The following is a 16,850-nucleotide window of genomic DNA, read 5'->3' on the forward strand; positions in this document are numbered from 1 at the left end:
TTGATATTTTGACGGGGCAAGTGCTGCCTTTTCCAGCCTAAGTGCGGTCAGTCACTGGTCCACACACCCTTGAACAACATTTCTGTCCACCAGGGGCATCGATTCACTAAACCCTGAGCTGTGGCAAAGTTCTTGCAGCTGTTATCATGCAGCTTCAAAAGGCTGGATCTTGATTTTAGCACAGGTGTTCTTGGGACAGGATAGGCATAGACTCCTGACTGCTAATATGGCATTTGTTCAGTTTTCAAAATTATTAGCTACAGGTCATAACAGATCAGATGGACTGTGGATCTTGAATCTCTGATGGGATTTTTGGCATGCCTTCTCTCCGAATTCTTTGGGGTTTTGCACTACAGCAATAAAAAAAAAACAAGTTTATGAGATGAGTGTGGATTTGTGCTCAAAGATGGCGAGGGTACACACCTTGACATACAAGCCATGCCTTTCTCCTAGAAACCCCCTTTCCCAAATATTGCCAGGGAATTTTTTTCGGGGGTTCTCCAGTGTTTATAGTCGGTGAAAAGAAGATAAAGTCAGACCGGTTGTCTCTTTAAATCAAGCTGCAGTGTTGATGTGCCCTCAAGCTGAAATGGTAAGAACCATTTCCACCTCTGCGGCAGGGAGCCTGACCAAATAGGCGCACTAGAGCGCTTCAAACGTGATTCTCATTCCCTTGGTCACTTGTGGTCTATGGTCGCCTCCACTCCTGGAGAGGAAAGCAATTTGTCAGTCTTTTTCTATGGGAGTTTGTTTTTTTCTGCGCATTTCGGAGACATTATTTAATTTTTATTTTCCTCTCTTTTTTTGTTCCATCCGCAGAACTCAGTGGCAGTCGCCTCAATCCATTTACCGCTGGCTGGTACGCCTATATCCTCCTCTGCGTTGCAATCTGTTGATAACTCCACTTGCAAGCTGCAGTTTATTGTGTTTCGCAATGGGAAACTCTTTCCTTGCACGGGGAATTCGTCAAATCTCGCAGATGATGGGAAGCGTAGGAGCGTTTCAACACCAGTTGCTTTCACCAAATTAGGTAAGAGGAAATCCATTTTTATCTCCATGCCTGTGATGTCAACGCTGTACTGTATTGCCGACTACATGCTTACACACACACACACAGTCTATCAGTTTGTTCTGCGCAACATGTTGACACACAAGCGTCACAGTGTAGCGTACATGTTGCCAAAATAAATCAAAACTCAATTACCGCTTATTTAATTTCAATTAATGTCACTGCATCAATGTTTACATCACATTGTACTTAACAGCTGCATTTGTCTTTCTACAGAACTAGCTACTTTAGGTTTCTATTTTGAAGTTTATCTGCAACACAACAGTCTGTCTTCCACGAGTTTGTATGAGAATGTGCGCGCCCGTGTCCACGCTTCCTTTGCCATAGCACTTACACACTTTCCACTTGGTTTCCTTAATTGAACGACCTGCTTTTCTTGCAGATGGGTGCAGCCTCGGGAGCGCCGTGCACTCCGTTACTATCGCTCTCAGGCACTTCGCACTGGGTGTAGACCCCACTGCAGCCTATTGGGATTTTGACCTGCTGGATGGACACGGTGGCTGGAGGGCAGAGGGCTGTCACATAACAGGCTCCGGGGGCAACACGACCACTGTTCATTGCACCCATCATAATAACTTTGCTGTGCTAATGGTGAGTAGTCTACTGTGTGGTGCCAGTGTCATTCATTTTAGCACATAAATGCCCCCACATTACGTATCGTCCACTGCTTAGGACCTATTATGGATCAAATGCATCTTTTTTTTCCCCACCATGGAATAGCCTAGATGGAGTCACGTGTTTAAGAAGCACTTCATGCAGAGACCTTTAAAAGCTTCTTTTATTGTTGCTCTTCAACAGAGGGAAAGGATTTGCCAAATGCGCTACAGGGATTTATTGGCTTTGGAGTACGCGCTACGCTAAATTCCCCCCCTATATCCTGGAAATGAGAAGTTGCGTGTGTTGTATAGTCTGCCACCTTTTTCCAAAAAGCAGCACAGCAGCTGAAATAGTAGCGATGCTCAGGAGAAGGAGCGACTTGTCACGAGCTATTCGCCTCCGAGCGCAAGTGGTGTACTAATTGGTTGCAACCATCGCCGAGCAAAAATGTTGGACTGTAAAGCATAGCATCGTTATCTGTGTCGCTCAAGTTGGTGACGACGCCGCCGAGATGCTTTCTCCCGACGACGTCCCCCTGTTCAAATTGATTTCATGAGGATAATACCAAAAGCGCAATGGCATCACATCGCCCAGTCGCTCCATAGAACCGCTGCGCCTGGTCCGCTTTTTTGGATGAAAAGAAATCCTCCGGATGTTTACCGAAGAGTGGGATTCGTTAGACTGGGAGGTCAGTTCTCAGTAGAGTATGAAAAGTGGTGTGCTTGAGATGTCGGTGCTTTCCGAGTTGCCTTTTTACCTGCATATTTTATGAAGCCGCTGTTCAATTCCGTTGTTGTTCGTGTGTGGAAATAAACTGGCTCGGAAAAAAGCCGCATAGGAATGATAAAGAGTGGGGTACAGGGGGAAAACGGCATTCAAAAGCGGCATGGGGTGCTCTGAGGGAGAGAGCGGGGTGTCTGTGGAGAATACTAAGCTGTTGTCAGATGGAGAGCAGATGTCAGATTGTCATTGTGCATGTATTTTTCTATCAAACACGGGCTTGGGGAGGCGCACCGTCTATGGGCACCTTCTGGCTGTCAGAATAAAGCGAGATCGGCAATTTTGTCTAATTCCCTGGCAGCAGATTTATTTGAACTTAAAGGCACGTCCGACTAGTAGAAGGTAGTCATAACGATGGTGAAAAGGGCGTCACAGGAACACATTATGGTCTTACGCGAGCGTTTGCGCCGGGGATTGCGCGTCTACTAATGCAGTCACCACACCCGCCTGGTCTCTGCAGTGCCCGAGAAAAGGACCCTTATTTACGGACTTGTGACATCATTCTCCTGTTGGCCTCATCTAAAATGCTGTATATTGCAACAATGACCCTTATAGCCTTGGATGGCTTCTGCAAGTACTAGACCTGTTGCATAATCTTTTCATGTCAAACTAGGAGTGGGATTGTTTATTACTGCCTGACTGCAAATTGACCGTTTTTAATTTAATTTATTTACAAGTGAGGAACCTCCATCAGCAAAGCTCTCTCTTTTTTTTTTTTTAACTCAGCACTCAAATAAAGGCCCTGCTTTGGTGTTCCGTAGGAGAATAAGGGAAACAAGTTGCAAAGTCTAAATGACCAAAGATAGACCGCTGCTGTGACAGTGTTATAAAAGGTGACAGTGGCGATTGCATTTCTTTGCAGTGTGAAGTATGTTTTGTACCCTCTCAGAAGTTACACCTGTATCTAATATGGCTGTATCACCTTCCTTGCTTCTAAATGATCCTGCTGAATTCCTTGTTTGATCAGCTGTCTGCAATATACAATGTAAGAATCCATCTCATGGTGCATCTGTGATGTTGAGCAAACTGACAGAAGGGTTAGCCACAAAGCATGACAGCTTTGAAAGATGAATACTGCAACAAAATTGTTTCAAAGAAATTGGTGGTGGGGGTTGGGGGGGGGGGGGGGCTCCGATGCCTGAAAGGCACAATGCAATATTCAATTCCTGTTGATCCAGACTCTTTCACATTCCGTTCTTATGGGCCTTGTGTGTGTGTGTGTGTGTGCGTGTGTGTGCGTGTGTGTGTGTGTGTGTGTGTGTGAACATGATTAGTCTACAAATAGCATGACAAACCAATACAATTGTCCCTAGGGACTGGGGGCAAGGATATAAAAAGTACTTTAATGAGAATATTTTTGACTTGGCTGCTAAAGAATTACATGGTAGAGAATCTCCCTCCCCTGACTTTGTGATCAGAATGCCAAATACCAGCATCTGTGTGGTAAAACTTACCAGCAACAGCCTCTAAAGCTTTTGTTTGGGCATTTATTATACCCCCAGCTGTGGATTTAGAAAATCATTCTATTCCGCAGGTCAATTTACTGACCTGTTACACAAAAAGTAGTGATACAGATTTGTGCTCTGAAGCTGAACTTCAAGCTGCCGGAAAACAGCCGTTCCAGATTTCAGCACCGGGGACAGTTCCCATGCATTTCCCCCCACCTCCCGCAGGCCTGTGTCTGTCTGAAGGGAGGGCTGAATCACTCGTTTACAGCAATGCAGCCTCATCATCTGTCTTCATCCCAGTGACAAGCCTCACCCCCCCACACCCCCTTTTTATCCTCCTCTTGAAGACACACCTCTTCTCTTCAACCACACTGTGTAGTGTATGTTGTTATTGTCTCTGTAGCAGCTAATTTCATTTATATATTTATTTATTCATTGAGGTGGGTTACAGGGATGAAGGAGATGTCTTTGATTGCTGCAACGCTCCACACTGTTTAATATGCAGGAGCAGACCTTTAGAACAAGAGATACACAGAAGGGGTGGCGGGTTTTTGTAAGTGTCCAATCATAACAAAGGCCCTAAGGCCATGGTCCAATGAGGGGAGAGAGCTATTCAGAGATGTATTCCCAAACACCTTACAGGATATAATGAATATGTGAAGTGGAGTAAATTCCTGCAAAAAAAGAGGCTCCTCTAGTGATGGATCTGCATCACAGTTACAGTAGAACAGGTGACGTGTTGGTTTAACAAGGAAGAGTCTCATACAGTGTGGATGGAATTGTTGATGAAGGCATCTGTATTTTTAAGTGGACAGTATTGGTTATTGTTGATAGTGTTTGGCGGGGAAGTGAATGAAAAAGAGAGAGTCAGAATAGTCCAGTCGTGAAAGAAGTATTCAGATCCTTTACTGCAGTACCAGTACATTAACGTAATAATACTTCAAGTGAAGGTCCTGTATTCAGTCTCACTTAAGTACAAATACAGAAGTATTATCAGCAAACTGTTCTTAAAGTAAGAATCCCCTGAGAAGGCATACCAAAAATCCCATAAGAGTTGCATTCAAGATCCACAATGCATCTGATCTGTAATGACCTGTAGTAATTAAGTAAAAGTACTCATTCAGCAAAAAGATTTCCCCCGTGAATATTATATATGAAATTATTAGATTGTTTGTGCATCATAACTGTTAGAACTGCAGATAGAGCTTGTTTTAACTTATTTACAGTACATACAGTTCAGTATTTAAACCTATGGGTTGAGCCCCTTCAAAGGGTCACAAGGTAAATCTGAGGGATTGTGATATGACTTCTTAGAACAAAGCTTTGCTACATACGTGTTTTTATTTATTGTGAAATATTGGATATCTTTAACCATTTGGGCCTCAAAAGGTTATTAACTCATAGACAAGGAAAAGTGACAAGGGGCCCCAATTACACACCGCTTCCCCGTAAGGGGTAACCAAATGTGGGAGTCACTGGCTAAATCATATGGCAAACACATACATACAGTAGTTAAGCAAAGTACTTAAGTATATTTATACCACTGAAATTGTCTGAGTTGATGAGAAAATATTAGCATGGCCATTACTGAGGCCAGTAGTAAACAGAAATGATTTGGCCTCATTCAAGAATCAGATTACTTCTTAAATGAATTGAATGAAGAGAATTTGTCACATTCACCAATTTTGTTTAAAGCATTCTTCTAGGTACAGTGGGGATTCACAAGTGGTCAAGGCCTGTTGTTTCTCCACAGCAAAAGCCACTAAATGTAACTTAAGAATTGTAATGCCTTAATCTGAATCAGCTTGGAGTTTAAATATGTTACTAAATCAACTGTAAAATGAATGCACATCACGACTTATCAGTGTGTTGTTAGTAGTTGTAGCTGTCATTTCCGTGCAAGTGTGTGTGTGTGAGTGTGAGTAACCTAGGTAATTGTCTTGTTGTTACATTAGCGGTGCTGACTGCTAGAGCTGTCCCCTAACCCTAGACGTAGCACCATATAAGTGTGATTCGCATTTGGCATAACAATTTTGGCATTATAATTTCTTAGTCACATGGAAAAATACTGACTCACCAACAGCTTTCACACAGTCTCTGTCATACCTGACCTCACTTCTCATTCTAAGGCTTCATGGTCTCAGTAGGAGTATCTGCTGTTTCAAAAATCGCCAAACAGGCCACAATTCACTTGTCTTCGCTGCTGTAACTCCATCTTGAATCAAACCAACCAAGACAGGATCCCATCTTGATACATTAGTTCGCATTGGCTGAGTCTTCCACAGGCTCAATACCAGTGTGACGTTACTGCTGACTGCTGGAGCTCACCACAAGGTCTTTCTCCCATACAGAGGAACAAAATACAGTAGAATGACTGAGAGATCCATCCACCCTTTCTCCAAACCGCTCATCCTGATGACTGTGAGAACACAGAAATAATCAGGACGCACTTTATGAACAGTGTATCTCCTACAAAGTCTACTGAATCACTGTTATTGTCCCTGGAAATGTTGTAACTTGGAGGAAATGAAGGATAAATGGATGGAAGGAGGGAGATAAAATTAGAAAGCTTTAAGTGCTTCAGCCTCATAGAGGAGATGCCAACTGGTAGTGATTACATTCTTAAAAAACAACATTTAAAGGGAGTTGTTCATTCAAATTCAATCCACATTTGGTTTCTTCTTGTTTAGCAATTAGTGCTAATCCACACATACTGTAAGTTGTGCTGGATACGTGTTGCTAATCGAAAATGGCCTCCTGTCAACTCCTGTAGCTCGGAAGCAATATTTTCTTGTTTGTGGCTCATTTTCATTCTGTTTTTCAGAACGCAACCACAAAATTACGTGTCCTCATTAGTCTTTTGTCCACATCCTTGGTCAAGGCAGACATAATGAGACAACAAGCCAGTTTTCATCGTTCGGCCACGAGCAGGCTCGGGCTTCAGCGGGGTTAACTTTATCCTCATGCCCTTTTCTATCTCTGAGATATTTTCATACTAAAGGAGCTTTGGTTTGTGTGTTTAAGGAGATGAAGGGATTTACAGTGATAATAACGATGACCTGTTTAGATATGCAACCACGTCTCACAGCACTGCACTGGCAGTTTCTGACTGACATGCATTGTAGTAGGAAGGGAAGAGGGAAGGAGTGACGACAGACTGTGATATCAACAGAGGGGGGTGATGCCTTGAGGTTGTATGTAAGCTGATAGTGGATTAAAAAAGGAGGTTTGTTTTAGGGGAGCAGAGCACCATACAATACGTACGTCTGAGGGCGTACTCACACATGGCCCGGTTGCTCTGTATTGTGCCCGAGCACGATTGTCCCCCCTCCCCACTCTCCCGCTGGCCTATGCTCACACTGCGCCTAAACGATCCGAGCCGGAGCATGTTTATGCCATCACTCCAGTGTTTCCCATACAGTGATTGTTTATGGCGACCCGCCACAGTACCAATGCTGACTCTACCACATTTTGTTTTTTTTTTACTAGGCCTATTTAAAAATCGTATTCGACTGCAGAGCGTGCAGAGCACATATTCACTCAGCGCCTCGTTCCCTCTCTCTCTCATGAACACAGCTACACACAACATAAAGCTGTCAATGTGGAGATCCACCTTAAAAAAGTAATTAGCAGGCATGTAAAGAGCCTAGTTAATAAAGATAGCTATGTTAACGTTAGATCCCAGCTGGGTTGTCGAGGTTAGCATGCCCCACCCCCACCCTGAGCCACTGGCTGTGGCTCAGGGTGGGGGTTGGAGAAGAGAAAGCGCTGTCTCTCGCACGGCATAGTGGCATATATTTCCGAGATCTGTGCTCGGTTAGCGATCACACTACATGTGTATCATGCCGGAGTCGTACTTAACCGTGCCCAGGCCCGCTGGAAGAGGTGGGCCTGGGCCCGGTTCAGCATGCACTCAGCTGCAGTCTAATAGTGTTAAGGTCGTCTACTGTTTTCTCTGCTGCAGAGAAGATAAAGTTCTCCACCACAACGTCTCGCTACCATCCCACATCAGCAGAGCTTTGGAAAATAGTTCCCAGCGACTATCAAATAGCATTTTTGCTTGAAATGCCCATCCCTATTATTTACCAAACAGATGTGAGAGTAGCATTGAATTTCCCATCTAACACTCTGCGAAAAGGTGAATTGGTGTATTTCCCAAAATGTTAAACTTTTCCTTTGATTTTGGATACTGTTTTGGATTAACATGTTGGTAAAACCACAAGGGGGGCTATTTTTCATACTTAAAAATGTGAAATGTAATTTCTGTGGATGTGGAGTAAACCACAAATGTAACTGAAAGTAACCACATAGTTTTACAGAACTGACTAATCAGTAATGCATAATGTGTGTGTTCGTGTTGGTGGTAAGCTTCATCATAATTATGCAGCTTAAGCTAATTCTTCGAGTAAATGCTAATTATCTGCTGCCCACTTAGCATCATCTACCTCCCACCCTTTACCTCACTCGCAGTTGTTCCAAACGTGGCAGCTGACAGACGAGCAGTAATCCACCTCCATCCGCGAGTAGGCAGCCATGCAGCCTCCTCCCCAGTAGCTGACATCACCAGTTGCGCTGAGGCTTAGTTTTCTACTGTGTTGTGTGCACTTACTGCACATGAGTTGTGGTTTGGCTTAGGTTAATATTTAACAAATGCACTCATGTTCCATTTGTAAGCATTAAGTTAAATTTGATGTCGGGCATGATTACTTCCACACATGGGGATTGCTTTGTGTGTGTGTGTGTGTGTGTTTGTGTGTGTGTGTGCGTGTGAGGGAGCGTGTGTGCTTGCTGAAACCACATCGCCACTGCAGACTTTGTTCTGTTGCTACTGTTCTGATTTAACCTCTCAGTGTTTGCTGACTGCAGAGTTGCTTTGGTGTGAAAGCGGAAGGGTTGGGCTCATCCAACAGATTGCTGCTGGCCAATAACCTGACATGTGATGCATATTATATTCTCTCTGTCTAATGAGTGCAAAGCTCACAGACCACCATTTATTGCATCAACATCAACAGTTTTGCCCTGGCATTGCTGGAGTAAGCCAGTACTTATTATTGGACCTTTTCCCTGATGCTCTCTATTTTTAATGCAGTGCGTATCCCTCTTTTACCCTGGATACAAATTGCATTTCTTTAACCTATTGTTATTCAAATTATGTATGCTCCTCAGCTAAGTGTATGAAAGATTATAATAGTGCTGCTTGCAGCAGAAGGGATTGTTGCACTTAATGTGTCTGCGTGTGTAAAGAAAGTTAATAGGCTATTCGGTGGTCTCACAGTTTTGATGTTGTTTATATACAGTCACTGATTAATTGGCAGCCAAAACGGTGATACGTTTTTTTATAGCGAGGCAAACCGCTTGCTTGAAATGTAAAACTGTCCTTGCTGACAAGCAGTCTTTATGAAAGATAATGATGTAGTCACATTTTGATTTTATTTGCAAGTTGATGATTTTGGCACACATTTTCTCAAACAATTAGTCAGATCTGAACACTTGGATGAGATATAGATGAGGTTTTTTATGGCAGTAGAGTGTGGACTCACATACATCTGCCGCAGAGTCTATGATTAGTCACAAGTGATTTAAATGAAACCGGTCCCGCTTGTCCTTTTGCGTCTGACATAGGCCATCTGACATACACGATTCATGTCCTAGAACACTGTCGGTACACAGTCTCAAACAGTATTCATGCAAAGGGAAAAAAGGAAGTGTGTAATATGGCATCTGATCTGAAACTGTCCCCCCACCCCCTTCCACCTCTCTCACCAGCTGTTCCCTAGTCGACAGTGCGACCCTCTCTGAACCCAAGAGACAGCTTGGTAGAAATGAGGACATGCTGTGTAAACAGCCTCTATCTCTCTCTCTCTGTCTTTCTCTTTCCCTCTCTCTGCCTCTGTTTGAGTTTCTGTCACTGGCTTTCAATTGGGTTGCAGTATGTGTGCACTGCATTTAACTGAACCGGACAGCACCTCATTTGCACAATGCTGGGCAGTCTAGACAAACACGTTAAGAGCTTGTTTATTTTTCTCTATTAGGGCAGTGCAGAAAGTGATCCAGCCCTGTGGCCAGCTAGATGTTTGGCTGGCTGGTTGTCTGCATGTCCACCTCTGTTGTCAGCCAAGATGGCAGCTCCCAGGATGCCCGCCTCTGCCAAGCCCTGATTAGCAAAAGTATATCAAAACAAAAACAGAAAAGGCTGAGGTTTGAAGGCAACAGTCAATTTCATAATAGACTAAACTCTTGCAAGTGGTTTATTATATTACCAGGACCTTTGACAGTTAACCTCATGGCCATATCATTCTCCTCAGCTTTCTACTCTTCAGCATATAAATCTACTGTAACGGTGTGGAGTGGCTGCTGCTGCTGCTGCTGCTGCTGCTGCTGCTGCTGCTACAGTTGGTTGCTAGGCTTGTAATTAGGGAGCAGTTATTGATGCAATGTGGCCCCATGTGCACTCCTAGGAGGAAGATGAGGACAGCAGAAAATGAGACTTGCGTAATTTGAAGGGGGAGCGATAACATGACGAAGGGGTCTATCTTTTGGCAAGGTCTATTAAGAATCCTTCAGATTTTTAGTCAGAGATCTCACAGTTTAGAATTTTTTTAAGGAATGGTATCAACATAACATTCACAGTTTTCAGGTTGGAATGTGTTCTCTTCATGGCTAGAGTGGTGGTGCCAAGGATTTGTTAGAATTTTCCATTTTTTCAATCATGAAGTACAAGACCAACTGATGATATCTGGAACAGACAGTTCCACAGACAGAGCACTTCATACTGGTGCGCTCTGATAGGACGCATCATAAGAACCATGCATTTAACAAGTAGTGAGCATGCTTAAAAATAATAACACAGGTGATAGTATTTTTTTTTCTTTTGTCTACAAATCCAATAAAAAGACCAAAAACAACAGTGTGTTTATCCTTCTGACAAGTATTGTCTGTGTAGCCAAAGCCTGATATATCTTATTCCTCTATGCCATACAGCTCCATTTTTGTCCAAATACACCGTCCTGATCCTGTTAATACTAGCGTGTATTAATCCTAAGCCATAAATGATACTATTTACTTCTGTTCAAATGACATTTGCTAAAACGACAGCTGCTTTTGGATATTTCTGAGCCTTTAAAAACTTGAAAAAAATTTTTTTTACCAGTTTTCAAAGGTTTATGTTGTTTGTAGAAGCAAATGGGCTTGGGACTGATTGCTACAGACAAGCTGGGAAAGTAGGATCATTGTGGTTGTGGTCTTTTCATGGGATTTGTTGATAATACAAAAAATACTAAATAATAACTGCTTCATCCCTGAAGGAGGATTGGAACTGGACATTTTGTTTACTTCGGTCTTTGCTCACAGGGGGATGGATCATACATCAACAGGGCTGTTTATGGGCCATGGCGATGGTTGCTGGATGGGACAAGGTACAGCAGAGGGCTTAAAAGGTGGAAAAACTGCAGTAATGTGTAAGATAAAGCATCAAAAGTTTACTCAAGTCAAATATCTTTGTATAGCCCAGTATCACATGTAATGTCTCACAGGGATTTACAGGCCCAAGACAGCTGCAAGGAACTCCACAAACAACCTTAGTACATAAGGGAAAAAAGGAACCTCAGGAGAGTCTATTCAAAGAGAGATTCCTCCTTCTTGGACAGTGGGGTGTGCAACAGCTGCTGTAGGTGGAAACATGGTTATTAAAAGTGAACAGAAAATTGTAACGGTAAAACAGAAGAAACACAATGTGCAACAATTATATTTGAACAGTGTGAGCATAAATCTCTAATCAGATATAAGAAGTCCAATTAAATAAGCCTAAGGAAAGGGTCCAGCAAAGTGAGTCCAATGAAATAAGTCCATGACAGATCCAATATCAGTTATTTAAATTGTCCAAGGTGCCAGCTAGGTGGAGTCATTGGGCAGTTTGGAGTAGCAGCAAGATTGGGAAGCCTTAGCTCTTCCAAACACTCTGGATAGCTTTTTCTTGGTGCTTCAGGACACAACAACGTTAGCTTGATGGATCTCAATAGAGATTCTTTTAAAAGGGAAACATTGTTTTTATCTTCAGTATTATGTGGCATCGTATTGTCGAGTGGTGTCTATCCATCTTGGTATGAGTATATGTGTATCGTTGTCATGTGTGTTCGAGAGTATGTCAAAGTGGGTGAAGATATGTCAAAACATTTTGATGTCGGAGTGAATTACATGTCGATGGACGGGCCTTTGAGTCACTGTGTTTCAAATTCAAAGCTCACTTAAAAATCTCCTTTCTGAATTCCCATTCTGCACGGATGAGCGATGCACTCCGGTATCTAAGGTGAAAACTAATCTGGGCGTTGAAACTCCCTCCTTTTTCACTGTTCTGATGCTTTGCTTTTGCCTTACAAATGGCCCTAACCAGATGCAAACATGTAAATTGCCTACGGAGGAGATGGAGCGTCCACTTAGGGCTAAATGGCACAGACAGCACAAACTGTCAGATGGTAAAATTGAACTGGGCTGAGATCACGGTGAGCAATCTGTAATCAAAAAGGAGGGGGTAATGCATTGTGGTCTGGGGGTGGAAGGATGGGGAAGAGGCTGAGGGAGAGATCTGAGTCAGACATACAGTAGCTTCCTGGGCGGAAAGGGTGATCATTTACCAGTTCTTCTCTCTCCATCTGTCTTACTCTTTAGGGTTTTTTTTGTCTATATAATCACTCCTTCATCTCCTTATCTCCTCTATCACTGCTTGTCATTGTTTCCCCTGCTACAAGCTGTTTTCTGTTGGATGCGCCATATAACATATTCTTCATGCGTTTTGTCTTTGCAGGATTGACTGCATTTATTTAAGAGCACCCCGCAAAAAGCTTTGGTAACAATATGGCACAGCCATAAAATGTCCAACATTACACAGTTGTTTTTTATGCAGTTAGCCAGCACTAGAAGGGCTATTAGTGGTTTGTTCTGGAGACAGAGAAAGAGCACATGAAAATGGTGGACAGCAACAGATGTGTGTGTGTGTGTGTGTGTGTGAGAGCGAGCTCTGTAAATGCACCAGCTAGGCGTTGTTAAGCACCACACAGGCAAACGTAAGCTTGTTTACCCGCTGAGACCTCCATTGCCAGAGAGTGATGCATTCTGTTGGAGAGGCTGTTTGCATTGTGTTGCTTGCAGAGGCTGGGTTTACAGTGCATCTTCTCCGCCGCGCCGTCTTAAAGTGTTAACGGAACAGAACCTGTGGAGCGTTGCTCTATTCTCACCCATTGTTACAGAGTAAAAAAGGGCATGTTTTGGGAAGGGAACGAGGTGTGGACCAGTGTAATGTATGCTCACACTCGAACAGCATGCCATCTCAGGGAGCTGAGAACAGAGCGTGAGCAGTGTGCGTAATAGAGCCGAGGTGTTACTGGCATGTGTGTTTGCCCTTGTGTTTGCTTCTGTGTCTCTGTGCCTGTGATTATGAGTATGTGTATGTGCACATGTCTGAACACACACATAGAGCCCCACCTATTGAGCACTCTGTAGTGTGTAGCGATTGGAAGAGATGAGTCACCCCTTCTCAGACAACACCTACTAACCATCTCTCTCTCTCTCTCTCTCTCTCTCTCTCTCTCTCTCTCTCTCTCTCTCATGCACACACACACACACACACACACACACGTTCAAAGATGATGACATGACATTGGCAAGGTTCAGGTTGCTCATATATTCACTTTTAGACAAAAAAAGACTCATTCTAGCCTCTTTACTCTAGCAATCTTCTCTCAGATTTATTTTTATTGATTTATGTTCTCAGACTGAGATGGAAGGTTTTCTCACGAGTATGGAGGAGCAAAGATGTGGGTTGAATCTAATGTTAAGCGTGAAAAAATTTTGGGTTCCAGGTTGGCAAAGTACCTGGAACCACTAAACTCAGAGGCTAACAATTATCCTACTGAATCTTTATTCAACCTTTTGCTTAATTTTATTAACAAGGACAGAAATGCAAAAGATTTAGGAAACTTGAAGAATCTTGGCAGAATTTAAAATGAATCTTGGTACCCTGAGGATAAATCCTACAGACTTTGGTGATCCTCTGACTTTTCCTGTAGTGCCACCAGCAGGCTGATCTTTTGGGGTTTTAGTGAAATAGCATGACCACTTTTAAATGGACATGGCACAGATATCGAGTGTGCCGGTACAATGGATATTAATGGGCGATCCTCTGAATGTTCCTGTTGCACCACCAGCAGGTCAAAGATTTCACTTATTTAGTGAGGTATCTCAACATCTACTTTATGGATTGGCAGATAATGTTGTACAGACATTCATTCCTACGTGATCCTAAAGACATTGGTGATCTCCTAACTTTTCCTCTAGCGCCACCACGAGGTTGGCATTTGTGGTTTTAAGTGAAGTCAGCCTGTGGTCCGCTCCCAGTAGTGTGAAAGGAGGCATCATGTTCAGCAAGTCTTTCCTGGATAAAAGCTAAAGAAAGAAAGAGATTAGAGTCATTCCAGTGTCTCTGCCCTATATTAAAAAGTAATCTTTTCCCTGATTTCACATTTGTTCTATTGATTCATTCTGTCCGTACCAGACTTCAGCAACCACGTATCTGTGTTCCAGTTGTAGAGGGAGGTTTGCCTACAGTGAATTATGAGCTTGTACTCTGTTTGCAAGGTTGAGCAGTGCACTAGGCTCATTTATTTGGTAGTCACGCTTTAAACATCTCCACAGAACATCAATTGCAATAACTTGTGTAGGAATTTGAATAGCCTAAACCTAAATACACCACTTATAATCTGAGGCTCTAGAGAAATTAATGCTAATGAAACAATGCCCCGTTGATGTTTGAGAAGATAGATACAGCGTGGCTGACATGTCGGAGCCTCAAATGACGGTGCTCATCTTGAGGGGCTTCATCTTTTATTCCGAGCGAAGTTCCTCATCAGCTCAAAATGTTTGTCGATTTGATGGATGTGTACTTGATTCCAAGTGATTTGATTACTCTTTTCACGGTGGGCCTCGTTTGCCTTCTCTATTGAATATTCGCCGGGTGAGGTGCTGATTACAAGCAGGAACGTATTTCAAAGCTGTGAGCTGAGTGACAGCCACAAGGTACCACTGAAACATTGATGACCTGCATTAATGGTGCATGACCGTTTTTCGGACTGTTGTCAAGTCCGGAGGTTATTCTGTCCCGCTGCTGTCCTGTCTCACTCTGTTATCCAGTGGTGTACATGCAAGCCGGAGTGGGTTTGATTTGCACACTCACAGCGTTCACGCGGCCACTCAAGGATGATAAAATACAGTGCTGGATGGGAGCTGGGAGCTGGGAGCCGGGAGCCCGCAGGCTGTTCACTAGAGGATTTTAATTTTGTTTTTCTCTCACTCCCTTTCTCTTCCCTCTCTCCCACAATGTTTGCGCATTCTTGCGTGCACCAATGTGATTACAACAGGGAAAGCAGCACATTTGCACGGACATATGTTACAGATTGGCTTACAGATTCAGCATCAATTAAAAGCAAAATGCGTTAAATTCTGGGAATTTCAGGGAATTATTTGCATGTAGGTTTAACAGGTTATGCAGTTCATCATCATAACCAATCATCAGGCTAAAACATGACACTGAGCCTGTAAGTCCTCTCAGATCAACAGTGTATTTGTCCCATTTTATTTTGCAGGCCTGATAACCTTGCACCCACTGTGCCTGTGTTCTGAGATTATGGATCAAGTTTAATTGACTCTGGTAATCTGATTTTGGCATGGGGAAGGAGAATCCTGGATTAAAGTAGTAACTACAACACAAACAGGGGATCAGGGGCCTGTTTAGCTGCAGAGGTTAGGGGACAATGGAGTCATGTTTAGATGTAACATGTCATTGCTAATCCAGAATAGGCTAAACTAAGATGCCCTGTATGGTAATATTGTTGTCTCTCTGTAATGAATTGCGCTGTCAGAGGGCCGGTCACATTGTCCTGCCACACAGTCACAGTAATAAAGTGGCCACTGTGCTGTGATGTAATACGATGGCAGTAATGATAATAACTGGAGTGGAGGATTCACATTTGAAGCTGGCTTCTCCTGTCTCTAGGAGACAGACATCCTAGAGGCTTCTGCATGGAACAGTACAACAGGGAAGAGCAGTTTAGAGCACGCAGCAAGCTATGCCAATAGCCTATCAGTCATCATGACAGCCGGGTCAACAAGGGAATTGCAACTTTACAGGCTGTATCTGTTGCACAGCACTGTGAGATCTATACGTAATTTAATGAGCAAGCTTCAGTGTAAAAGTCCAAAGTAGCAGCCTTTGAGAGTCACAAATATAAGACAATCTTCACATTAAAGAAAATCCTATATAGTACAGTGTTCAAAATACGTATTGTGCGTTCACCCCACTCAAGTCTTCTCTTCTGAACGTGCTGCAGCAGTTTGCCCCACAACACCCCAGGAGCATAACCACTGCTTCTAGGAGCAATATGAACAATTTGTTCAGGGCACCCTGTAGTTTGCCTTGCCATTTTTATTAGGGCCTATCCATCTGCTGAAAGGGACAATCTCCCTTCATCCCTCTTCCTTTTTTTCTTTTTATTCTCTCCCCCAGCTTTGCCTGCTGTACAGTCTTTTTTTAACCTTTATGTGTCCAGGGGAAGGTTCTGCTGAGCATGCATGCTGTATTCCAGCTTTGCCCTTCTTTGCTTTCAGACTATGCTGCTGTATATGCTTTCCCATAAAATTGCAGTTCCGCTACTGTTGGCCTCTGAGCAGCTGTTCAGCGCCTTGCACAAGGGTACCTCTGTAGTAGCTGTTAAAGATGAGTTGTTACTCATTCACTTTCAGCCAGCCTGGTTCTCCCCGCCAGCCAGCTTATTCTCAAACCTTTAGGCTACAGCTGTCCTTCTTTGGCTGGTCTAGTCCACCAGTACTTCTGCTTGAAATGTTTGATGCCTTGGATAATGTTTGTGGTACTCCTAATTCTTTGTATTAGGGTTGTAACGAATAATTAA

At 43.2% G+C, this 16,850-nt stretch overlaps 1 protein-coding gene across 1 annotated transcript in view; it reads left to right on the forward strand.

Annotated features, from left to right (window-relative positions):
- LOC119917305 (adhesion G protein-coupled receptor A3) overlaps positions 1-16,850 on the forward strand; it is a 170,752-nt gene that overhangs the window by 113,101 nt on the left and 40,801 nt on the right. Inside the window, 2 exon segments of the mRNA XM_038737568.1 lie at positions 820-1,030; positions 1,452-1,660. Coding sequence (XP_038593496.1) covers positions 820-1,030; positions 1,452-1,660 — 420 coding nt within the window.

Source organism: Micropterus salmoides, unplaced genomic scaffold (genome assembly GCF_014851395.1).
Source record: "Micropterus salmoides isolate LMB-PRFRI ecotype aquatic unplaced genomic scaffold, ASM1485139v1 Ms_hic_scaffold_22, whole genome shotgun sequence".
NCBI lineage: Eukaryota > Metazoa > Chordata > Actinopteri > Centrarchiformes > Centrarchidae > Micropterus > Micropterus salmoides.